The following is a 25,940-nucleotide window of genomic DNA, read 5'->3' as shown; positions in this document are numbered from 1 at the left end:
TGGAAGAAAAGAAAATCAGATCCTAATAATATAAACAAAAATAAGTTCCAGGTGGATTAAAATTTGAATGAAAAAGTAAACATTAATTCTTAGTAGAGAAAATAGAACAATATGTTTAGAAATTAGGGGTAAAAGAGGATTTCTAATATAAAACATAAATATGCACAAACCACAGAGGATAATATTAATTAAGTAGACTCCATCAAAATTTAAAACTTTTATACAATAAAATATACAGGCATTGAAATTACAAGACAAACAGTCTAGAAGTATCTATGATGTAAAACAGTTTTTGCTGTTACCCAATAGAGAAGAAAATGGGCAAAGTAAAAGAATAAGCAATTGATAAAGGAGAAAGATCGAATAGCCAATAAATATTATAAAAGATGCTCACCTTCATAGTAGTCAGAGAATTGCAAATTCATGCACAGAAAGTATTGACCCACTCTAGAAATGTTTAAGTTTGATAATCCTGAGTGCTAGACACAACGCTGGAAGACAACTGTCATCCATTCCTAATGGAAAGGGCAACTAGTTCAACTTTTCTGGTGATCTATTTGGCGATACTCAGTAAACTCCACAACACGTATGGTCAACAATCTAACAGTCCTTTCCAAGGTACATGTCCTAGCGGACTCTGTCACGTGTGTATCCAAAGACCTGTTCCAGGATACTCATCACATTCCTTCTAACCACACGCATACTCTCTCTCTCTCTCTCTCTCTCTCTCTCTCTCACACACACACACACACACACACACACACACACGGAACAGCCTACTATATATCGATATGGATTGGATAAATTGCTGTACATCTATACAATCAAATAGTTTGGTGTAGTTTAATGAATGAACTAGATCTACACATGTCAATTTGGATTATAAAAAAATAGCCTCTTTTCAGCAGAGGATATAATCCCTGAATTTTTCAGTTTTCCCTGAAAACTCTACTAATTATGTACTGAATATTTATAACTTCAGATGCAATAAACCTATTATTTTAAAATATTTAAAACACAGAATGTTGAAAAAGCAGGTTGTTTAGGGATTTGATGGTATGATGTCACTTACATAAAAAGTAAAACCTATCAAAATAATCTGTATTATTTATGGAAAAATAAATATTCAATAAAAATAAAGAAACAAGTAATCCAGAGTCAGAGAATGTCAGGGAAAGGAATAGTATCAGAGATTCTTCAACATGATTTATCTATAGTTTTATTTCTTTAATGAAAAAGGATATAAAATATTAAAAACTAGAAAATTATATTGAGCTATATGGAGAATACATAGATATTTGTCATATCATGTTACGTAAGTTTGAAATAATTTAAAAAATCTTTAAATACATCTTTTTGCAAAAGTTTTCCATGAAAATATTTTATCAATCATGAAAAGGTCCAACCCCACATGCAAATTTCTTCATAAAACTACAAATGGAGTTTGCTTCCCCTCATCTTTTACTAAGCATCATTTTTAAGGCACAAAATATTCTACAGGCAAAGTGGCAAGAATTGAATAAAGACGCAATGAAGATCAAGAAAGGACCAAGTGGCATGTAATTGAAAAGAGGTTTTCAAAGGTTAGTCAAATGTTCAAACGCCATTCTTAGTATTGAGTGAGAAGCCAAAGATGTCACTGTTAAAAAGAATTTTTTTAAAGGTATGGAAAAAGTTTCTATTTAAATTTTAATTTGGGGCACAAGGAGAATATGATATAGGGCATATATCAACAACATGATTTATTACTGAGATGACAATAAATATCAATGTTTTTCTCTGGAAGTGATAATTTTCATTATTAATATCCCAAGGAGCTCCCATAGCAACATACCTGGAGAAGGAGCCTTTCAAAAGCCAGAAAGTTGTCCCACTTGGCAGTCTGGGGGTGCTTCAGGGTCTGAACCGTGGCCAGTCCAAGCTGCAGAAGTCCACAGTGATTCGCTAGAGCTTTGAAGTTGTTCTTGAAGAGCTGAATGTAGGACATGAGCTGCACTGGCGTGACTCTCCCTGGAGAAACATAGTAATTTATCAGTAAGCCCCCTCCTGGGAGTGGTAAAAACAATGAGAAGAGTGCCGTTAATAACATTAACTGCCTTACATCGGCACAGGACTTCAGAGCTGACTGCAAGCGTCGCTGAGCTGTTGTGATTCTTACAACAACATGGTGACAACAGTGAAATTGAAATTATTACCTGCAAATTGCAAGTGAGGAAACAGATGTTAAGTGATCTGGCCAAGGCCATATTGCTAGTAGAATTTGTTTTCTAATTCTGCAATACCCTGTAAATAAGTTCTCAAATAAAGTTGTACAAATAAGTTGTTGAGCTCAACATGAACTACCATATGATTTGGCAATCTAAGAGCCAAAAGACAAGATTCCTAGCTGTGTATGCATATAAAAGAAGAAATATGCTGTGACTATAGCTAAAACATTATCACTGGTGTGCTGGGTTCATGACAATAAAACAGTAAAAGCTGGCTGTTACACCAGACAGAAATGTATGGAAAACCGGAGTGGCAAACACGGGAAGATAAGATACCAGAACAAAGAGTCTAGTACTCTTTCTGCCACAATGATCACCCAGATTGAAACTCGAAAACCCACACCATAAAAAACTAGAGCTTGTACAAAAACATAAACAAATGAACAACAAAGACTGTTGAAGAGTCACTCCTTCAGAGCCTCTATTTCACTTTGCCTATAGCCATCCTTCGATTGAGTCACTTCTCACTCTCCAGTCCGTCCAGTTTAATTCCTGCCGCTTGTCAGTGCACAAAACTCCTGAACACCACACAGTCTCCCTGTTGGGCAAGAGGAAGGCAACAGGACCAAACGTAGATGCAAGGCAAGTAAATCTTTCCTGCACATGCTACCTATGCCATCTTTGTGGGTTGCTCTCCAATACCTGAAATCTAAGTTTGCTTGTTACATCAAGGTTTATTAACACTTGGCGACGAAACCACCTGTCCTTATTTGGCACGTCACGGTTTCCACAGTGCAACCGTGCCCTCTTCTCATTCTCACAGCCCTCTATGATGCAGCATGCAAGGCGTGTGCTGTGTCACTTAGCCCCACCTGAGTCACTGTGAGTTTGGTGTCTTCCACAGTGCTAAATGGCAGATACCACTTAATAAATGGTTTCTGCTACAGATCATAATACACACACAAAAATAAAGACCTTGTCAGAAGAAACATAAGCCTGTGACATATTCTTTTTCATTATGTTTTTTGAAGAGATTAAGAATTTTGAAGGTCCTTTTTACCAGTTTATCAAGGTGAGCATCTAAAGAATAATAATAGCAGGAATGATAACTTGGAGTTGAGTTCCAGAAGTTCCTTTGGGCCCTTGGTGGAGCATGAGTTCCTTCCTGATTCTCAAAGCACCAAGCTAATGATTTGCTTGCTTCAGTACGAATAGAGAGGAGCTTCAAGAACTGTGGGTTTGAGTCATGTTTATGAAGGTATAATTTTCACACAAAATGGGCTCAAATTTAAGATTGCTGTGAGCTCCACATACTTGTTTATACACGGTCCTGCAGGACATGGCAGTGTAGCTCCTGGACACATAGAGTTTTGCCTATCGAGAGAGACAGTCATAAAACAATTATGAAAATAAGTGCCTAATCATTATTGCGATAAGTACTGCTAAGGAAAAATACAGAATGTCTTGAAAGTGTGAATGGCTCCGTATGATACGAAATCGCCTATCCCTGCAACGCTATCTCCTCAACTGGAGGAGGAAGAATTAAGCAGGCTCAATATACCTACAATCTATTCATAATATAACTCTCTTTTAGAGACTGCAAGGAATGGAAATCATCAGAGAAAGTCGTCAGAGGGTCTGTTTAGATTTCACTTTTAACAATCCTGTGCTCAATTTAAAGATAAGAGTGTCTTTGATCCAAAAATACAGTTGAACTCTTTATCCAGTTAGCATTTCCTCGCTCAGACTCGGTAACCACGCTCACACAATGCCACCTTCCAACAGGCGGCATGTGATCCAAAGGACCAAATGGGTACATTTCATACAGGAAATGCCAACAGAACACTACATTGTGAGTTGGGCAATTATTTACCCTTGCTGCTTTATTCTGTTCCCCTCTGTACATTCTTTTCTTACACAAACAAGCCACTAATACTTCATAAGATATGACAGGAAAGCAGAATTTTTGCTAAAAATCCATAAATGCTAGTTGGAATTTAGTAAAAGAATACTTCACACAATGTTTTAAAGTATAGCCTAGTTACATTTACAAAATTTTAAACTTAATCACGACCTTACAGAAAACAAGTCTAAATCAACTAAAAGACTACCAAAAATGCTACTGTGAAATTAACGACTTGAGAAAGCTTTTCAGCTTCTATCAACTAAAACAGCAAGCAACTAGAACCAGGTGCTGAAAAGGCCATAGACAGAACATTTATTCACATCTCATATTACCAAAATAAGCCCCCAAACACTTGTCAGGCAGATTTACATGGCGATTTTAAAATGTCAACCCAGAAAGCTTTGCAAAATATTTTTTAAAGCCATAAAAACAAGGGTTATTTTATATCAAGACTGACTAATACATAGCAACTTTTTGAAAATTCACAACTTGAAATTTGAAAAATGGCTTTCAAGTAAGGAAAACTATTACGCTTTCTTTTTCTTCTTCGTACAGTTTCTAAGAAAGAGCAACAGGCTTCTGACTGTAATTCAGCTAGGAGAAACACACAACTTTATAAACCATCAGTTCTATATATTTTAAAACTCATTAAAATAGAATTAATTATCTTTTGGGAAAAAGGACAGATTTGGAAAATAAAAGGATTTAATATTTTAATAAGTCTGTGATTCTTTAAAAATTGAATTTAATTGAATTCAAATGCATAATGGAGCCTATTTTTCTATTTATTACATACACTTGATAAATTATAAGTCAACTGGTTTTGTGACATGTAAAAATACATTGAAAATTCCTACACATAGATGATTCTTTGTTGATATTCTTAAAGACTATTCAGTGCCAGGTTTGATTAAATCATAAAACTACATTTTAATGATGGGAAGCAACCACCATCAGAAATTTTGCCTAAAATAGCATATTTAGTATTCTATAATATTTTTTAAAACTCTTGGTACAAGAAATAATAATGTCATTCCATGTTTTTATTTGTTTCCCTGAAAACATGAATGAAAACCTAGTGTGCAGAATTTAAATAAACAAACTTATGTATTTTAAGACTTGCATTCCCAGAAATCAGCATTTCATTTATCTCTTCTCAATCACTTTTCTAATATAATAAAGGCAAAGTATATTAAAATATTTAAGTAGAGCCCAGCTGGTGTAGCTCAGTGGATTGAGCATGGGCCTGTGAGCCAAAGGGTTACCAGTTCAATTCCCAGTGGTACATGCCTGGGTTGCAGGCCAAGTCCCCAGTAGGGGATGTGGGAGAGGCACACATTCATGTTTCTCTCCCTTTCTTTCTCCCTCCCTTCCCCTCTGCATAAAATAAATAAATGAAATCTTTAAAAAAAAATACCACCAATTTCTAAAACAAATTTAAATAGAATCCGTTTGGCCAAAACTCTGGTTTATTAACTCACAATTGGTAAATGGGAGTAATTTCAATAGTACAAAAAAGTTACATCTCTGGGCCCTTTGTATGTCTTCCTTCTTCTGTTCTTAGCTGTTGGTGGTTCCTTTGTTGGTGGGTTTCCTCCCCCAGGAGGTATCCTGGTGTTCACAGCTTCTACCTACTCTTTTTTGTGATAGGTTGTAGGGGGAAGGCGAAATGTTCTAAGACAGCAGGAGTGTATTATATGATATTTAAAATGCCAGCCCTTAGAGAAGAGATAGGAGATCCTTTGGATATATATAGTGTTAACTGTGATAATTCACCCACCTAGCCACTTTTTAGAAAGGGTGGAAAGAAGATAAGACTCTTGCCGTGGCGGGGAAGGATTTTGAGTTGGATCTAGAAAGCTGTGAGCTTGTGGGAGGTCAGATTACGAGGTAAAATTCTGCTGCTGGGATTATACCCTAAGAACCCTGAAACACCAATCCAAAAGAACCTATGCACCCCAATGTTCATAGCAGCACAATTTACAATAGCCAAGTACTGGAAGCAACCTAAGTGCCCATCAGCAAATGAGTGGATCCAAAAACTATGGTATATTTACACAATGGAATTCTACACAGCAGAGAGAAAGAAGGAGCTTATACCCTTTGCAACAGCATGGATGGAACTGGAAAGCATTATGCTAAGTGAAATAAGCCAGGCAGTGAGGGACAAATACCATTTGATCTTACCTTTAACTGGAACATAATCAACAAAAGAAAAAAGCAAACAAAATATACCCAGATACATTGAAGTTAAGAACAATCTAACAATAGCCAGATGGGAGTGGGGAGGGGATAGTGGGGAGAAGGGGTTTCAGGAACTACTGTAAAGGATACATGGACAAAACCAAGGGGGAGGGTGGAAGCAGGGGAGGGAGGTGGGTTTGTCTGGGGTGGGGTAGAAGGGTGGGGAGAAAATGCAGACAACTGTAAATGAACAACAATAAAATAATTGAAAAATTAAAAAAAAAGTTATATCTATTCATTCGTTATTTTTTCTCATTATTTTAACACTTTGTGCCACCAAGTACCAGAAGAGAGGATCAGAAAGTAAATGAACACAGCTGAACAGTGCGAGTCACTGTAGAACTGAGCATCCTCAGTCCTTCCCTTAGCTCTGCTTGGCCACATGTCCTGTCCTGAAATGGCTTCCTGTTTGATGCTACCAGATCTTCAAGGCATTTTGGCTTTGCCTCTATAACTAAACAGACTCAACACCTCTTTTACACCTTTTCCAGTGAGCTACCTTTAACTCTTTTTTGTTCACAAATATGCTGTAACATTTTGTTATTTATAGAAATTTAGCATATCTTTTTAACTGTGCTAGTATTTTTATTGGTTTTGCTAGTGCCCTAATTAGAAATTTGCATAGATTTTGAATGGGCTTCTGCTAATGATATTTTTTTATCATGAGCGAGCTGTGATAATTTAGTATGCAATTTTGCAAAGCAAGTTTTCCAGGAATACATATATGATAGTAAAAATGCCCATCTAATAAATAGACAAAAGAGGCAACTCTACTAAAATTAAACTACTGGTTGGTAGCACCATCAGAGAAATTTTCAAGTAGTTAATTCAACAGTTGACATAAGAGAGCCAGAGTCTTGTATATGAAAGACGGTTTGGAGTTTTGTAAGTCATGTACAAAAGGCTCACAGGGTAGACTGAGTGTATGGGATAGGTTTACAGCCTCTCTTCATTCTGGCAGAGTGACAGAAAGGAACTAAAAAGATAGGAACACACGACAAAAAAGAGATGGTGACATCGTCCAGAAGGTGGCAAGAGATTTCAAATACTTTTGCTCCCATCTGTTGATTATATTTGTAACTTACATTATATACTTAAACTTTCTTTTTTGTTCTGTCAACTACAGGTGGCATCTATGCCTTTTCATGTTCTAAGAAGAGGATATTAACCTCCCCTTCACTTTACTTCTTATCTCCCCCTTTTATCTTTCAAGTCATCTTTACTTTTATTTTTATTTGGTCAAAATTGAGCGCATTTATTTTTTGTTCTCTAAGTATAATTTAGTCTTCTGTGCTTCTCTTTAGTTTGATTTGGAAGTTCAAAATCAATCAGTAGTGTTTGCATCATTGTGAATTATATAATAAGGTACTGTGATTACATTTCTTTATGATATAATACACTTTGCTCCTAGAATGCTCAGTGGATTTCTTTTGGGTAAGAGACATTATCGGCCTTAATCAAAGATCTAAAATATTCTAATCTCAAATGTACTATCTTATCTTTGAAGTCTGTGGTTTGTTTCTTTTTCCTTCTGAACATTTCACTACCAAACCCCTTCACTCTCTAAGTCCGTCCTGGGTGGATGGTTCTCCAGGCCTTTCTGCATGGCCAGCAGCCCAGAACTCCCTTTGTTGCTCTTTTCTGTTGGAACACTGTTTCTTAAGTCCCTGAATTTTCTTTTTTGGTGTACTCCTTGTTTTGCTGGACATGCTCAGGTAACTTTCTCAGAAAAGGTATGCAGAAAGCAAAGTTCTTTTATGTCTAAAAAGACTTTTTCTTGCCCTCAGAGTTTTCTGGGTCTAGAGCTCTTATTTATAATAATATCTTGCTTCATTACCTTCTGCATTTCAGGGTTGCTGATGAGGAATGTGCGCCACTCCCCTTCTTGTTCCTTTGCAGGTATGCTTCCTTTTCCTACCTCAGGGCCCTTAGAATTGTTCATTTCCTCTTACTCGGAGGATTCACAGTGATTATGTCTAGTTTAGAGGGTTTTTTTATTCTTTTCACTTCTTTTTTCTAAGCCTATTCAACTTGTCTGTACCTTCACATCTGGGGAAGTCTCACATTCTTATTTTGCTAATTTCCTATTCTTTGATTTCTCTCTTATCTTTTCTATTTTTTCAATGTCCTCTTCTTCCTACATTTGAGGAAATTTTCTTGATTTATCTTTAAGTTTTGGCTGAATTTTGTTTTCATAATAATATACTCATTTCCAATAGCTCTTCTTAAAGTAAGAGCTTTACTGAGATACAACTCAGAAACCATAAAATTAATCATGGAAGTGTTCAATTCATCGGCTTTTAGTATAATCAGAGTTGTGCAATCATCACTAATATATAATTTGAGAACATTTTCATAACCTAGGAGAAAGCCCATACCCAAATTTCCACAGTTATGAGAAAGATATACAGCTACAAAGCAATACATATATTAGACTATCACCTGAATGAAATTTTCAGTTGGGGGACATAACTGTACTTGGCTATACCAGGAAACTGAGAAACAACAGAAATGTGAACATTCAAGTAATTATAAATACAACTGAACTCAGATTTTTAAAATATAATAATACTATTACATCATTATTTTTATAGTATTTTAATTTTTTTAATTGAGGTATAAATCCCTGGAAGGTAAAAGAGGAATGGAAGAGTATACTAAATGATGAAGCAAAACAATAAAAAGAAACCTCCTACTCTCAGCTGCCCCAACAGACTCTGCCGAGAGTAAGTGAAAAGGCACTGCAACGAAGAAGGAGCCCACTTGCCAAAAGGGAGGAGTAACTTCTAGACTGAGAAGCCTCCGGTATAATGGAAATGACAAGCATAACATAGAGCATACAAATCTTTTTTTAAAAGATTTTATTTATTTATTTTTAGACAGAGGGGAAGGGAGGGAAGAGAGGGAGAAAAACATCAGTGTGTGGTTGCCTCTCATGTACCCTCCCACCAGGGAGCTGGCCCTCAACCCAGGCATGTGCCCTGACTGAGAATCAAACCAGCGACCCTTTGGTTCGCAGGTCGGCACTCAGTCCACTAAGCCACACCAGCCAGGGCATAAAGCATACAAATCTTAAGTGTACAGTTCAGTTAATGTGTACATATGTACCTATTCATGTAACCACCACCCAGATCAAGGCATAGAATATGCCTAGCACTCTAGAAGACTCCATTGTATACTTATCCAGTCAATAATGTTTACCCACAAACGTTTACCATTATTCTTATCTCCATCACCACGATCATTTCTGTTGGCTTTTGAGCTTCATATAAATGGAATTTTACATATGTACTCTTTTGTGTCTAGCTTCATTTGTTAGCATTATCCATACTCAGTCTTTTTTTTTTTTTTTACTGTATTTCATTGCTCTATATGACTATAGTTTCTTTACTCATTCTGCTTTGATGAACCCTTGGGTTTTACAGTTTGAGGCCATTATAAATAATGGTGTTGAGAACATTCTAATACATGCCTTCTGTTAAATATGAACACTCGTCTGTATTGAACAAATGCCCTGGCATGAAAGTGCTGGGTGGGCACGCACTGAGCTTTAGTTGGCACTGCCAGTGTTCTGTGGTTGTATCAGTACCTTCATACATTTTAAATTTGATTAAGTTTAACAATTTAACATAAGTTTTACAGTATACATGTAATGTTTAAAATGAGGCACAACTGTATGATTAAGTTTCTTCACGGTATTTTATGCTGAGTAGCCAAAATCCTATAAGAATGACAGAAAACAAATCATAATGGAAAACATACTGCCATACTATTGGTATGCACCTTTATTTTATTTTTTCTCATTACCTGTTTACATATTTATCTACTTTCTTACTTAATTATAGATAAAAGGCCTAGAAGGTAAGATACTAATTTATGAACAAAGGATACACTGAAGAGCAAGATGGTGGGGAGGGGGAAAGGTACTTTCACTTTTTATTTTACATATGTTATGTTTGGAATTTTCTAGAGGTATGTGCTAATGTTACTTTTTAAATAGTCTCTTGATGCTGAAATAAAATCATGTCTATCCCCTATAGAATGAAACTTCATGTGTTTTTCTGTAAAAATACTGAGTTTATTATTATCACTGATTTGTACAATGGATGAAGCATTATTTTTCAACAGATGAAGATACAGAAGAATAATAATACCTGCCTGCTTCCCACCTCTATTGAGGTCAAAGGGCAAAGAAATGTGGTTAACATGCAGGTGGAAAGATTTAAGTCAGACACAAGAAAAAAAACTTCACAATGGGGATGACTATTAGACACTGAATCAAGTTACTAAAGAGGGAGGAGGGAAGACATTACAAATCTCCTCCTGCGGGGATTTGAAGGTCAGTATATACAGCCATCTGTATAGTCAAACGTGGATAAAGCTCAGCTGGGAATCGATGTCCACTTTTATAACTCCATAAATCCTGAAGACGGTTTTCTGGGATATCCTTTAAATAGTATACATTTCTTATAGCACAGATTTTGACCTCTACAGCATTACCAAGAGAGAATAAAAAAACTAATGTAAAAAGAGGATTTTATTTTTTGGAGATAGGAGAAGGGAGGGAGAAAGAGAAGAGAGAAACTTCCATGCGTGAGAGAATCATTGATTGGTTGCCTCTCACACGCACCCAATGGGGACCTGGCCTGCAACCCAGGCTGACCAGCAATGGAATCAGTCTGCAGGCCAGCACTCAACCCACTGAACCATAGTAGCCAGGGCAAGAGCATTTTATTTATATGAATCAATTCAATCAAATGGGTCCAAAGTTCAGAAATCTATTGCAAAGCCATGTGTTCAGGATAGCACAGAATAAAGTACAACTGCTGCAGGACCAGGGGTCACAAACAGAAAACACACACCACATTTTGCCAGGTATAATGCACTCCCACGTATAATGTGCACCCATGTTTTTGGCCCAAACTTTCTGGGGAAAAAATCTTTCATTTTAATTTTTTAAATCAATATTTTATTTACTTATATTTAGAAACAAAACTGATTACCATATTCCTGGATAATATTTTTTCATATAGATATCGTTATTGCTTATGCAGTTATACTTTTAATGCATAAGCAGAAATAATAGAATTAAAAACATTTATATAGATATGGAATTAGTACTACCCACGTACATTGCGCATCCTGATTTTCCCCTCAAAAATTTGTGCATTATACATGGCAAAATATGGTACCTCACCATGTAAGTTATACAGAAGAGTGAAATATAAAACCACCAGAAACATTTATGGTTTGGCTTTCTTTGGAAATGGAGCCTTCCTGAGGCTGACTTAAACACTGCGTCAACATTTATAAGCCAAGCAGAGAGCGTGGAAAGTAGATGGAGGAGTTTCCCAGACAAAATAAGTCTAAAAGAATACACCTCCATCAAACCAGCACTGCAAGATATGCTAAAGGGACTGCTTTAAGAAGAGGAAGAAAAACAGTGTGAGAGAGAGAAACACAGGTATGAAGGGAGTAAAATGTCAATGAATAAGTACCTATCAATGATAACCTTAACTGTAAAAGGATTAAATGCTCCAAGAAAAAGACATAGAATAGCTGAATGGATAAGAAAACATGACCTGCACATATGCTGCCTGCAAGAGACCCACCTCAGAACAAACGACCTACACAAACTGAAAGTAAAGGGTTGGAAAAAAAAAATTCCAAGCAAATGGACAGGAAAAAAAAGCTGGGGTAACAATACTTATGTCAGACAAAATAGACTTCAAATCAAAGGCCATAAAAGAGACACAGAAGGACACTTCACAATATTCAAGGGAAGAATCCATCAAGAAGACATAAACATCAATAGCAAATACGCACCCAATGTAGGAGCACTGAAATATGTAAGAAAAAACTTACAGGACTTCAAGAAAGACACAGACAGCAACACAATTATAGTAGGGGATTTTAACACCCACTGTCAAAAATGGACAGATCTTCCAAACAAAGTATCAACAAAGATATTGCAGCATTGAACAATGCCCCAGATGACATGGAATTAACTGATATATATATATATATAGAACCTTTCATCCCAAAGAAGCAAAATACACATTCTTTTCAAATGCACATGGAACATTTTCAAATACCGGCCACATGATATGACACAAAACAAGCCTCAACATGTTCAGGAAAACTGAAATCATATCAAGCATTTTCTCACACCACAAGGGCTTGAAAATAGAAACCAACCTCAAGGAAAAAAACTCAAAAACATTCAAATTCATGGAGACTTAAGAGCATGCTATTAAACGATGAATGGGTTAATAATGAGATCAAGGAAGAAATCAAGAAGTTTCTGGAAACAAATGAAAATGAACACACAACAGTCCAAAACCTATGGGACACAGCAAAGGCAGTCCTGAGAGGGAAGTTCATAGCACCTAACTAAAAAAAAGATAGAAACATTTCAAATAAAAAACCTAACGCTATACCTACAAGAACTGGAGGAACAACAACAAAGCCCACAGTGAGTAGAAGGAAGGAAATAACCAAGATCAGAGCAGAATTAAATGACATAGAGACTAAAAGAATAATTCAAAGGATCAATAAATAAAGGAGCTGGTTCTTTAAAAAGATAAACAAAATCAACAAGCCTTTAAGCAGACTCATTAAGAAAAAAAGAGAGAGGACCCAAATAAACACAATCAGAAATGAAAGAAGAGAGATTACAACCGATACCACAGAAATACAAAGGATTGTAAGAAATTACTACAAACAACTATATGCCAAGAAAATTGAAAACTTGGGAGAAATGGACAAATTTCTAGAAATATATAATCTTCCAAAGCTTAATAAAGAAGAAGCAGGAAGCCTGAACAGACCAATAACAGCTAGTGAAATTGAAACAGTAATAAAAAACTCCCAATACACAAAAGCCCTGGACTAGATGGTTTCACAGAAGAATTTTACAAAACATTTAAAGAAGAGCTAACACCTATCCTTCTCAAACTATTCAAAAAAATCCAAAAAGAAGGAGGACTCCCAAAGTCTTTTTATAAGCCCAGCATCATCCTAACTCCCAAACCAGATAAAAACAAAACAAAGAAAGAAAACTATAGGCTCATATGGCTGATGAACATAGACACTAAAATCCCCAACAAAATATTGGCAAACCGCATCCAGAAAAACATTAAAAAGATCATACACCATGATCAAGTGGTATTCATCCCAGGGATGCAAGGATGGTATAATATTCACAAATCAATAAACATAATACATCACATAAAAAATACAAGACAAAAATCACACATCAATATCAATATCAATAGATGCAGAAAAATCATTTGATAATGTAGAGCACACATTTATGATAAAAACACTCAGCGAAGTGGGAGTAGAGGGAGCATACCTCAACATAATAAAGGCCACATATGAGAAACCTACAGTCAACATTATACTCAACAGGCAAAACTAAAAGCTTTCCCAACTAAGATCAGGAACAAGACAAGGATGTCCACTTTCACCACTTGTATTCAACATAGTATTGGAAGTCCTAGCCACAGCAATCAGACAAGAAAAAGAAATAAAAGGCATCCAAATTGGAATGGAGGAATTAAAACTGTCATTTTTGCAGATGACATGACAGTGTTCATAGAAAACCCTATAGACTCCACCAAAAACTACTTGACCTAATAAGTGAATTTAGATAGAAAGTATAGAAAGTCAATAATCGGAAATCAAAAGCATTTTTGTACTCCAACAACAAAATATCGGAATCAGAAATCAGGAAAAAAATTCCATTTGATATAGCAACAAGAAAAATAAAGTATCTAGGAATAAACCTAACCAAGGAGGTAAAAGACCTGTGCTCAGAAAACTATACAACGCTGAAGAAAGAAATTAAGGAAGACACAAATAAATGGAAGCATATACCATGTTCATGGATTGGAAGAATGAACATCATCAAAATGTCCAAACTACCCAAAGCAATTTAGATTCAATGCAATCCCTATTAAAATACCAATGAGAAGCCCCAGTGGCCTAATGGATAAGGCATTGGCCTCCTAAAATACCTATGATATATTTCACAGATATAGAACAAACATTTCAAAAATTTATACAGAAACATAAATGACCCTGAATAGCTGCAGCAATTTTGAGAAAGAAGAACAAAGTAGGAGGGATCATAATACCTAATATCAAGCTATATTACAAGGCCACTGTAATCAAAACAGTCTGATGCTGGATTAAGTAGACACATAGATCAATGGAACAGAATAGAGAGCCCAGAAATAAATCCATATCTCTATGGCCAATTAATATTTGACAAAGGGGGGAGAAGCATAAAATGGAGTAAAAATAGCCTCTTCAACAAGTGGGTTTTGGAGATCTGGACAGCTGCATGCAAAAAAATGAAACTTGACCAGCAACTTATACCATACACAAAAATAAACTCAAGATGGATAAAACACTTAAATATAAGTCATGGCACCATAAAAGTCATAGAGCAGAACATAGGCAGGAAAATCTCAGATATTCCATGCAGCAATATTTTTATCGATATGTCCCCTAACAGCTAAGGAAAGAATAAACAAATAGGATTTCTGCACAGCTAAAGAAAACATCAGCAAAATGAAAAGGGAAACAACCATATGGGAAAATATATTTGCCAATGATACATCAGACAAGGGTTTGATCTCCCAAATATATAAAAAACTCACACAACTCCACACCAGGAAGACAAACAGTCCAATTAAAACATGGGGAAAGGACCTGAATGTACACTTCTCCAAGGAGGACTGACAGAGGACCCAGAGACATATGAAGGGATGCTCAGCATCAGTAGCCATCAAAGAGATGCAAATTAAAACCACAATGAGATACCACTTCACCTTGGTCAGAATGGCCATCATAAACAAATCAACAAACAACAAGTTCTGGCAAGGTTGTGGAGAAAAGGGAACCCTAAGGCCCTGGCTGGTGTGGCTCAGTGGATTGAATGCCATGCTACAAACCAAAGGGTCATGGGTTTGACTCCCAGTAAGGGCACATGCCTGGGTTGCTGGAGGGTGTGCAAGAGGCAACCACACATTGATGTTTTTCTCCCCTTCTTTCTTCTTTCCTCTTCCTCTCTCTAAAAAGAAATAAATAAAATCTTAAAAAAAAAAGAAAGGGAACCCTAGTACATTGTTGGCAGGAATACAGACTAGTGCAACCACTGTGGAAAACAGTATGGAATTTCCTCAGAAAACTAAAAATGGAGCTGCCTTTTGACCCAGCAATTTTATTGCTGGGATTATACCCTAAGAAGCCTGAAACACCAATTCAAAAGAACCTATGCACCCCAATGTTCACAGCAGCACAATTTACAATAGCCAAGTGCTAGGAGCAACCTAACTGCCCATCAGCAAATGAGTGGATCAAAAAACTATGGTACATTTGCACAATGGAATACTAAGCAGCAGAGAGAAAGAAGGAGCTCCTACCCTTCACAACAGCATGGATGGAACTGGAGAGCATTATGCTAAGTGAAATAAGCCAGGTGGTGAAAAACAAATACCATATGACCTCACCTATAAGTGGAACCTAATTAACAAAACAAAGAAGTGAGCTAAATAGAACCAGAGACATTGAAATAAAGAACAAACAGCAGTAACCAGAGGGGAGGGGGAGGAGGATAATGGGGAAAAGAAAGGGAAGGGTCAAGGACCATGTATAAAGGACCCATGGACAAAGCCAAAGGGGGGTAGGATTGAGGGTGGGAGGTAAGGGTGGGTAAGGGGAACATGGAGACAACTGTACTCGAACAACAATAAAAATAAAAGATAAAAGAGGTAGATGGATTACCTCTGCTGTCAAGGGGGAGGACTACCATGCTGCCAGAGAAGGAGCATTTCCATGGTGGGTCCACTCTGACTTGGAAAGAAATTTCTGTTCCCAGGAGAGCCTGCTGCCATGAGCCTCTTATCATTCTCTTGGGGGTTTTTAAACTCCTAGCTCATATTCTCATGTTAAGGATCCTTTATATTGAGAAAACATGAAGATTAATAAGAGGATGAGGAAGATAAAGAAGAGGAGAAAGGAAAAAGAAGATGCACCATTTCTTAGTTAAAAATATAGAGCCACAGGGTAGATGATTGAAGAAGGGACATTAAAAATTCAGATCCCCATTTTGCACATGAAGAACTAGAGAAACAGAAGCAACGGACTCTGTTTTAAGTGATAAAGTATGAGAGGAAAGCATTTGCTTAGTGACCTTTACGCTTTCAGGCATTATTAATTGTTAATTCAAGGAAAACTCTCTCTGTCTCTGTCTCCAGATTCTCTTCTCCTTCATACCCCTAAATGGATGCATTCCTTAAGGCTTGCCTTCAACCCTCTTCTCACTCCTTCTACCTTCTTTCTCTGGGTGATCATCCTGTTTCCTTTAAAGATATTATAATATTTCTTATATTACATTTCCTCTAGGAAATTATATTTCCTTTAGATTAAGGTTTCAACATAATCACTAGGTAACTAAACCCCAAGTCTCCCCTTTCACTTCTGGGACCCATTCCTCTAGCCACGTATTTCCCATTGAGATGACCAGAGAACAAACCCTACAGAGAGATCATCTCTGCCCCTAGATTTGGTAGGCTACTCTCCATATACAGTTACCACTGGCCATTATTTTCATAGTGTACTTTATCTGTCCAGAAGATATAAGTAATTTCATCATACTATACACTCCTTTTACACAACACCTTCAATTTCACAAACACTGTGTTTCATGCACGTAATCATCTCATTTAATTACCAGGTTTACAGGTATTAGAATCCCCACTGTGCAGACAGAAAAACAGATTCAGCAAATTTAAATAACTTGTTCATTTCTAAGCAAGACAATATTTTATGTTTCTTACTGACAACAAGGGTGTAATAATTGTCTATTACTTCTAGATCTGGAGATGTCTAGAGAAAATTTCGGTGAGGTTTCCCCTCCTCTATCTTGATGTCTAACTATGATCCAAATGACCTCCAGGAAATCGTGCCGCTGCTGCACTCCGGACAACATGGCACTCTTAAATAACCGTTCTCAAAGCTGTCCCACAGACTCCAGGGTCCCTGAGACACTTCCAGGTAGTCAGAAAAGTCCAATCTGTTTTCACAATAATACTCAGATGTGACACGATTTTGCTACTGTGCTCTATTTGCACCGATGGTACAAAAACAATGGTGGGTGAAAGTGCTGACGTCTTGGCCCCAGTCAAGGCAGTGGCTCCAAATTGAATACGTAGACAACTTCATTTCAGAATGGCCATGGAGAAACTGTAAATGCTACTGAGGTCACCAAATCTCAACCCTTAAGAAAATGTCAATATTCTGTGTAAAGGAATGAGAAATATACAAAAAGTACCTCTGGTGCATACCTAAGTACAGTGATTGGCTTGAGGAAAAGCACCCGCGTGATTGAGTTGTGAATTGTTCACACTGTTGTTTTTTTCTTAAAGATTTTATTTATTTATTTTTAGAGAGAAGGAAAAGGAGAAAGAAAGAGAGGGAGAGAAATAGTGACTGGTTGCCTCTCACACCCCCACATGGGGACCTGGACTGCAACCCAGGCATGTGCCCTGACTGGGAATCGAACCAGTGACCTTTCAGTCTGCAGGCTGGTATTCAATCCACTGAGCCAAACGAGCCAGGGCTATTCACACTGTTTTAATGGCACAGCATTTTTACGAAAAAAAACAACTGAAAAACTGGTTCTTCACACATTTTTCCAAAAAAGTGAATGAAATGAGCCTTCACTTCAAGGAAAACAACTGTCAGTTTGCATTGTCAGTGATGAAAGTCAAGTTTTTGTGTGAAAATTATAATTCTGGGAAACCTGTAACTGCCCTATAGCTTTACATTCCAATATTTAAAGATTTTCTATTGATATCAGTGGGGATAGCAACAAATGTGGCTTTGTTATATTGTATAATATGGGTCAACATAGGGAAGATCTGTACAATTTAGAGAACCGGCATTCTCCAAGTGCCTGTGCACAATGGTATAAAACAATGCATGTGTAGAAGATCCGTTCAAAGTGCAAGAGAGACCAGTGGGTTTTAGCATAACAGAGTATAGAGAATTTAATGATGTGGATTCACATTCTACATTGCAATTAACCTATAGGAAACCACCTCCTGTAAAGCTGGCATCATATCAAAGAAAAACGTCTGCAGTTTTCTGAAAAGTTATTAAAACATTCCATCCTTTCAAACTACATATATTTGTGAGACCAGATTTTCTTTATATACTTTATCCAAAATAATACATTGCAACATGTTGAATAAAGAAGCAGATACGAGATATAGCTGTCTTCTACTAAGCCAGACATTAAAGATGTGCAAAACTATAACAATATTATACTATAACAGTACAATAAGTATTCTACCTTATTCTGTTTTAGAAAATAGTTACTTTTTATAAATACCTGTTATTCATGTTAACATGTAACACGTTTATTTTATTTTATATTACTTAATAAGTTATTTAAAATTTTTCTCTCCTTATATTTGTAATGTGACATTTTCTATCCATCTACTACCTATCTACCTGCCTATCTAGCTACCTGCCTACCTATCTATCTACCCCACAGATATCAATAGATGTAATCCACATAAACAAAAATTCTTGGGGATGTTTTAGCAATTAAACTTTTTCCTTTAAGAGAAGATGTTTATTTCTCCTGGTGCTCATATGTTTCAATATTATTTTGCACTGAAAAATTTTATATTTAAGATCTGAGGTTTTAGTCATGGGATCCCTCTCAGTAAACTTAAATACAAGAGGATCCTCAACTAGAATTATAATCTGTTTAATGTCTAAAAAATACTAGAAGCCTCTATTACAATCAGAAAAAATTTATACTTCAGTAGAATTTACAGGAGGGGTTTGGAGAACAGTGTATAGTTTAAAGAATGTTTCTTATCAGCAGGGAAGGGCCAGGGGGAGGTACAGGGAATAAGAAGCATAAATGGCGGGTAGAAAATAGATGAGGGAGGTTAAGAATAGTATGGGAAATGGAGAAGCCAAAGAACTTATATGTACGACCCATGGACATGAACTAATAAGGGGGGAATGCAGGTGGGAAGGTGCAGGGCGGAGGGGAATAAAGGGGGGAAAATGAGACAACTATAACAGCACAATCAATAAAATTTATTTTAAAATAAGAACATTTCATAATTATAAATGCTGCTAGAAAAAGCATTCCAGCCATGTAGTATACAGAGCATGACTTTTTTTTTAATGATAAGCTATATGATAAGCAGTTTTCAAGTACCAATGGTTTATTATGTTTAAATTCCAGCTCTTTTCCTTATTGTTGATGGTTACATATATCTGTTGGTATATAGACATGAAACACACGAGAAATTCTGACTACTAATTAGTGATATGAAACAGAAATGTGTAGTTACACTGTTTCTTTTTGTAAATTATAAATAGTTAGCTTGTGGATAGAGTATGACTTAAGCCAATCTTTTTGGCCCTTTTACAACAGAATTTTGCTAACAGCCCTGACTGGTGTGGCTCAGTGTTTTTGGCATCATCCTGCAAACTAACACATCGCCAGTTTGATGCCCTATCCGATTCCGGCTCAGGACACACACCTGAGTTGCGGGCCAGGACCCTGGTTGGGGTGTGTGAGAGGCAACCAATGGATGTGTTTCTCACACATTGCTGTCTCTCTCCCCCTCTCTCTCCCTCCCTTCCCTTCTCTCTAAAAATAAATAAATAAGATCTTCTTTAAAAAAGTTTGCTAACAATTGTCTGTTTATTTTCTTTTTCTTTTCTACCCCCCCCCCATGTCTGGAGTTTTGGGGATAAAGCAAATCATTTTATCTAAATATTTTTTACTTGACAGAAATCTCAAACATTTAAATTTGAATCCTTATGAACTTACTCATTCCCCGCCCCATTCCCCCCCCCCCCGCCAGGTTTTGATTATTTTTAAAAGATACAGCCCTTTAGAAAAGTGAAGTGTGTTGATCTTTTAGTCCTAAATTAAATCCTGAAAATTGATTTATGCTCTGTGATAGCATCACAAGGTTATATCCCTGAAGCAGAATATAAATTAACCTTATCACCAAGACCCTTTGTGCTTTTCTACTTTTCTTGATTGACAACATGAACTACTCCTTGATTCATGTAATCATAGATAAGGAACTCCACAAAGTAAACATGCTTGTTCTTAATGTGTACTTAGAACTGTGGAAATTTAGAGAAAGAGAGAGAGAGGAAGAGAGGGAAAGAGAGAGAAGGGAGGCAAGAAGAAAGAGGAAGGAAGGAAAGAAGGAAGGAAGGAAGGAAGGAAGGAAGGAAGGAAGGAAGGAAGGAAGGAAGGAAGGAAGGAAGGAAGGAACTAGTCAAGTCCAAAGAAACTAGAACTGACAGACAAATGGCAGAATGGTCTCGAAGTAACAGCTTTATTTCTTCCCTAACACAGAAGTAGGACCTCTGGCACTGGGTGTATGGAACAAGGATGATTTTACAAGTAAAGAGCACATTCTCTTTCATTAGAATGTTTGGGTTTGAATTTCAACCCTATTCCTTGTCGTATGTAAGGACTTAGACAACTTAATTTTTCTCTGTTCCAGTTTCCTTATCTGAAAAATAGGATAGGATAGTAATAGTACCTATGTCACCTGAATTACAGCAAGAATTAAATAAGACAGCACATGTAAAGAATTAAAGACAACCTAGCACATTGTAAATACTCAATAAATGTTCTTTTCACTTTTTGACCATCATTATGTTCCTTAAAGCCCTCATATATAGTCACATTTTTTCTTCTAGATTCATCCACATTCCTTTACTTCCAAAGTTTTGTTCTTCTATTCCAACTTGATACTTTGATTTTTGTACTCATAAGTAATTAAGAACCTGGGCAAGGAATCTCAGCAAAGAAAAATTTCCTTCCAGTAAAATGTGCTAATATTTATTAGATATCTAAGAGAAGGTTATAAGTAAGAAAATATTTAAAAATATAGAAATATAGTTTCCAGAAATAAATTATATTAACCAAATTCAGTGTCTATATTTAAATACTTCTATAGTAATAGAATTATTTAGTAAAAAAAGTAAAACAGCAAATTCCTTTCTAAAATCAAAACATTAGTTCTCTGACCTTTTAATCAAAACAAAAAAGCTATTTAAAACTTAAAATTCCATTTCAGCCAGATTCTTCTAAGACTGAAGACACAGCTGAATATGGGAAAAAAAGAGAGAAATAAGAAAAATGAGACATATAATACCCTGGTGAAGAAGGGATAACATTTACGTGACTGGACAATTCGCAGACCCGCTAAAGGTGAGGCGCCAGGCCAGAGCATGCCTATCTGCTCAATCATTTTGTCAGCACAGCAGTTTATTCATCAATTCAAAACCAGTAACGGGTTGTCATCCACATTAATAAGGAGGGAGAGAGGAAAAGGGGAGGGGGCACAGGGGTGGGATAGAATGAAGGGAAGGTGGTCAAGTCCAATTTCAATAGTTCTAGATCAACTAAAGAAAATAAAAGAATCATTCTTTGCATGCGGGGACTCTCCTAGAGTTCCCAAAATTGAGCCTAAGGAAAGGGCTCATTGTTGAGCCACAAGGGCAGAGTGTCTATATTCCCTCCCTACTCTCAACAGTTTACAAATTCGTCAATACTTTTATCTACGTGCCACGCTGGCTAAGTGGGCCCGCAGTGTTAGAACAGGCTGAAGTGAACTCCCTCAGAGTCCGCAGTCCCGTCTGTCCTGGGAGAGGTGGGCACACTTACCCATACTCATCTTGATTGGCAGGTTTTCTCTGCTTGCTGCTTCCACTAGATGTCTCCGGACCTCCATCACTGCTTCTTTGTGCTTTGTGTTCAGCAAGGCTTCCCACAGGGCTTTGGCTGCCGTGTCACTGCAATAAAACCACAGAGCTTTAGAATGCATTTCCACCGACTAACGGAAAGGGCTGAAAGCAACATAATTCCTTAAACATCTTTTTGAGCACTGATGTAGTCTTTCCTACTGAGAAATTCTAAGCACTAGGATTAAAAGAGACTATTTAATCCATTTTAATCAGCACAAAATATTGAGAAATTAAGGAGACAATAAAATCAAGCCAAAAAAAAAAAAAGAAAGAAGAAAAGCTATATTGTGCTTTGAGAAGTGGGGAAAGCTATACAACACATTTTTCTTTTTAATGTTGCATTAAAATATTTTGTAGTTCAACATTGCCACAGTAACATAAAATGGTATGTAAGCCAAAATTAATACGTGTCAAAAAAGTGAGTTATCAGTAATTATAAGCACATCAATTTTGAGATAACATATTTGTCTGGAAAACACAAAGCAATTAGCAATGAGAATTACTGTTTGAAAATCACTCAGTAGAATTCTTAATGAGGAGGTTTTCTACTGAATGAAAATCAAGAATTAGGCTAAGCAACCAAGGCCTTAAGTGTCCCTCTCTGGGCCTTAGGTTGGAAGGAGGGCACTTACTGAAACCCGCACAATTAGCCATTGACAAGGGAGCTAAGCGCTGCATTGTGCAGGGCTCATCTGGGCTCGCTCGTCCAACAGCCCTCTGTCCCACCCTGCACGCCACGTTTAAATCATAAATGAGTGCAGTGTTCTTCCCGGAAGACCTCTGCATGTAGCCAAGTATACACATTTGTAGTAACATTTTAAAAACTGAATATAGAGAAACAGAGATGACTTCTGTCCCTTTCCTAGGACTTTTTCTTCCCCTTAAAGCCCTGCTAACATCTCTTACTATCCAGTTAGCAATAGTTTGAAAATGAATGCATTTTTAAAGTTTAGTTTTAAAAGTTGTATCTAATAAAATGTTAATTTACCTTTAAAGGTATACCTAATAAGGTATATCTTTCAAGTTCAAATTTGACTTGGAATAATGGAAGAATGTACTTCAGCACTGAGTTTAACATCTGGCACATACTAATCTTTCATTAAAGAGTGGTTGTTTTATTATCAACTATTTTTTGCTGAGTAAATTAACATCACCACTCAACATATTCCACTTGTTTCAATCTAATCAAAACTGTCATTATAACGCTACATCCAATAGTCTATGTTTAATTTAAATAAGTAGGTAAACTACATAACAAGTCCTATTCTCAATGGTTGGGATATAGATCAAAACAACGTATAAGCTTTCAATGACTTATGGGAAAAGGCAGAATATAATCAAAGAAATTATCCCCAAAAGTGTGATAAGCGGCATGATCAATGCTTGCACAGATTTATCTGGTAGCAGAGAGATCTAATCCCGGCTGGGAGGACGGAGGCTTGGAGAACAATTTCCACCAGAAATATGTGCAAGTACAAAGATACATAAATTCCAAAAACAGCCAAGGGAAGAAGTTGTAACTCAATCTGCGAAGAAGAATGGTAAAGAAAATCCTCAAGAAAGATACAAAATCTTCATCACAAAACAACAGGGAGAAGGATGTTTCAGAATGCGCAAAGTCCTGGGTACCTGACACTAAGGAGCGCTGCTTTGCTCCATGCTAAGGTGCCAGGGGAGAAGGACAGTAGAAGTTAGGGCAAAAGAGAAGGTGGGAGCTACTCTGCTAGGGTCCTGCATTCCTTGCCAAGGCTTGTCAACTTCAGTGTGTAGGTGACAAGTCGCCAGTGAGCCTGTGACTGATTTCACAGTCTGAGAAGAGTAGGATAGCTTAGCAGTTGTGAATACAGTCTTTATCATCATTCAGGACTAGATCTATTTCCTTTGGGTTTTGGGGGTTGCCGGAAGGGAGGGGCATTGGGAGGCTTGGTAGAAAAGGTGAAGGGATTAAGAAGTACAAATTGGTAGTAATAAAATAGTCACAGGAATGTAAAGTACAGCACAAGGCATATAGTCAATGATATTGTAATAACTATGTATGGTGCCAGGTGGGTACTTGATGTACTGGGGGGACCACTTTGTAAAGTATGTGATTGTCTAACCAGTATGTTGTACACCTGCAACTAATGCAAAATCATACTGAATATAAACTATAATTGAAAAGCAAAATAAAATAAAAAAGATCAGGCAGTTCCACTCCCCCCTCCCCCAAAAAGAGAGAAACTTACTTAACTTCTCCAAAGCTTGAAGGCAATGGAGGGCCACTACAAAATTCTGAGCAGGGGAGTCACTTCCAGTCCCAGTTTCCCCAATTTATAGTACACACTCTTTCCCGACTTTTATTCTCCAAAGCACCTCTCCCCAGACCACAGGGATATCTCACATACTCTCAACTCTGCGCACAGAACATCTAGAGGAGAAATGTGCTGCTGTCTTTTCCGGGCGTATAACACAGAGTGTCTCCCAGACCACAGTAGGTCAGGCAATGCTGTGCTTGCCCCATCAGGTTAGTGTGGTGGTTGAAATGTGGGCTCTGGGGTCAGATACATCTGCGTTCAAACTCTGACCATCCACTCTTACCCACAGCAGCTACATGGCCTCTGTGGTCTTCCTCGGGCCCTCCAAGCACTGGGACTACACGAAGAATAGTGCCAGGCCTGTGGTCGGTATACTCAGTAAACACTAAAATGAATGAGTGAGGCTTGCTAGTATGTAACCTTGTGCCCATAACTAGTCCTTCCTTTTCCTTTGTTTTCTCATCTGTGAGGTGGAGGTAATAGTAGGGACCACCTCACAAGTCGTAAGGGTTAGAAAAGATAATGTACATAAAGCACTTTCCTGATTCATGATAAATATGAGATAAATATGAGTATATGAATAATGATATGATGATAATGATATTGTCTTATAATGATATTGTCTGATAATTCATAATGATATTGTCTTATAATTCAATACATTCAAGGGTTTTTAATATATTAAATGAATTCACTTAATTATAGTAAATATTTTTTATACCATACTGATTTGTTCACATATACTTAAGTCACTTGGGCCTTGTACCACCTGGCTCTTTTCTAGCAAAACATTTTAGAAAGAAACACATAGTTTCCATGACTTCTAACAGTGATGCCAAGTCATGTTTCCTTGAAAATTGTTTTTTTAATAGAAATAATTCTGCTTGTCTAGAAATGCGTGACAGTTTCTAATATCTACTTCCTGTCTGAAACACCATACTAGGCCCCACATCACACAGGCCATTTCCAGACTATCCAGTTAACATTCGTGACCTAGTCCTGGTTTTCTGAATAGTCGGCACTGAAGAAGTCAAGATCATACTTACTGGTAGCTCTGCTGTGTCCTGCACCCATGGTGCCACCGAGTCCCTCTGTTACTGATGCTTGGTGGTGTACACACATACGCGTTCATATATTGGCGTCTGAGTCGTGCCTGGGAGTTAATCACTGCCTTTCTCTAATATGCTCGGAAAAGTGGGCCCAACAGACATTTCACACTATTGAGGTTTCACATGAAATCAATGACGTTCAATTTTATAAATCAATAAAAGTGCATTGAAATCCATACTATAAGCATGATAGTGTATTTTAAACAATTCTTTATCCTGCCCAACTGTACAAACTCTCTATTTTCCTGATGAGGGAATAACCACTACCCACAGGGCTATCACAACAAGGCCAGTGTAGCAGCCCAGTGGCAGGTAGTATTGTAGCATGGTAGCAGCATGGGTCCCAGAACCAAATGACAGA

At 37.0% G+C, this 25,940-nt stretch overlaps 1 protein-coding gene across 2 annotated transcripts in view; it reads right to left on the bottom strand.

The window, feature by feature from the left end:
• The window catches only part of SCFD2 (sec1 family domain containing 2), a 318,320-nt gene that overhangs the window by 264,489 nt on the left and 27,891 nt on the right, over window positions 1-25,940 (bottom strand). For both annotated transcript variants that reach the window (XM_024573767.3, XM_045183064.3), the window contains exons 3-4: window positions 22,097-22,224; window positions 1,835-2,010 (exon numbers count right to left, since the gene is read on the bottom strand). In XM_024573767.3, the coding sequence (XP_024429535.2) occupies window positions 1,835-2,010; window positions 22,097-22,224 (304 nt within the window). The remainder of the gene's footprint in view (window positions 1-1,834; window positions 2,011-22,096; window positions 22,225-25,940) is intronic.

Source organism: Desmodus rotundus, chromosome 4 (genome assembly GCF_022682495.2).
Source record: "Desmodus rotundus isolate HL8 chromosome 4, HLdesRot8A.1, whole genome shotgun sequence".
NCBI classification, from domain to species: domain Eukaryota; kingdom Metazoa; phylum Chordata; class Mammalia; order Chiroptera; family Phyllostomidae; genus Desmodus; species Desmodus rotundus.
This window is presented reverse-complemented; position numbering and strand designations above follow the sequence as displayed.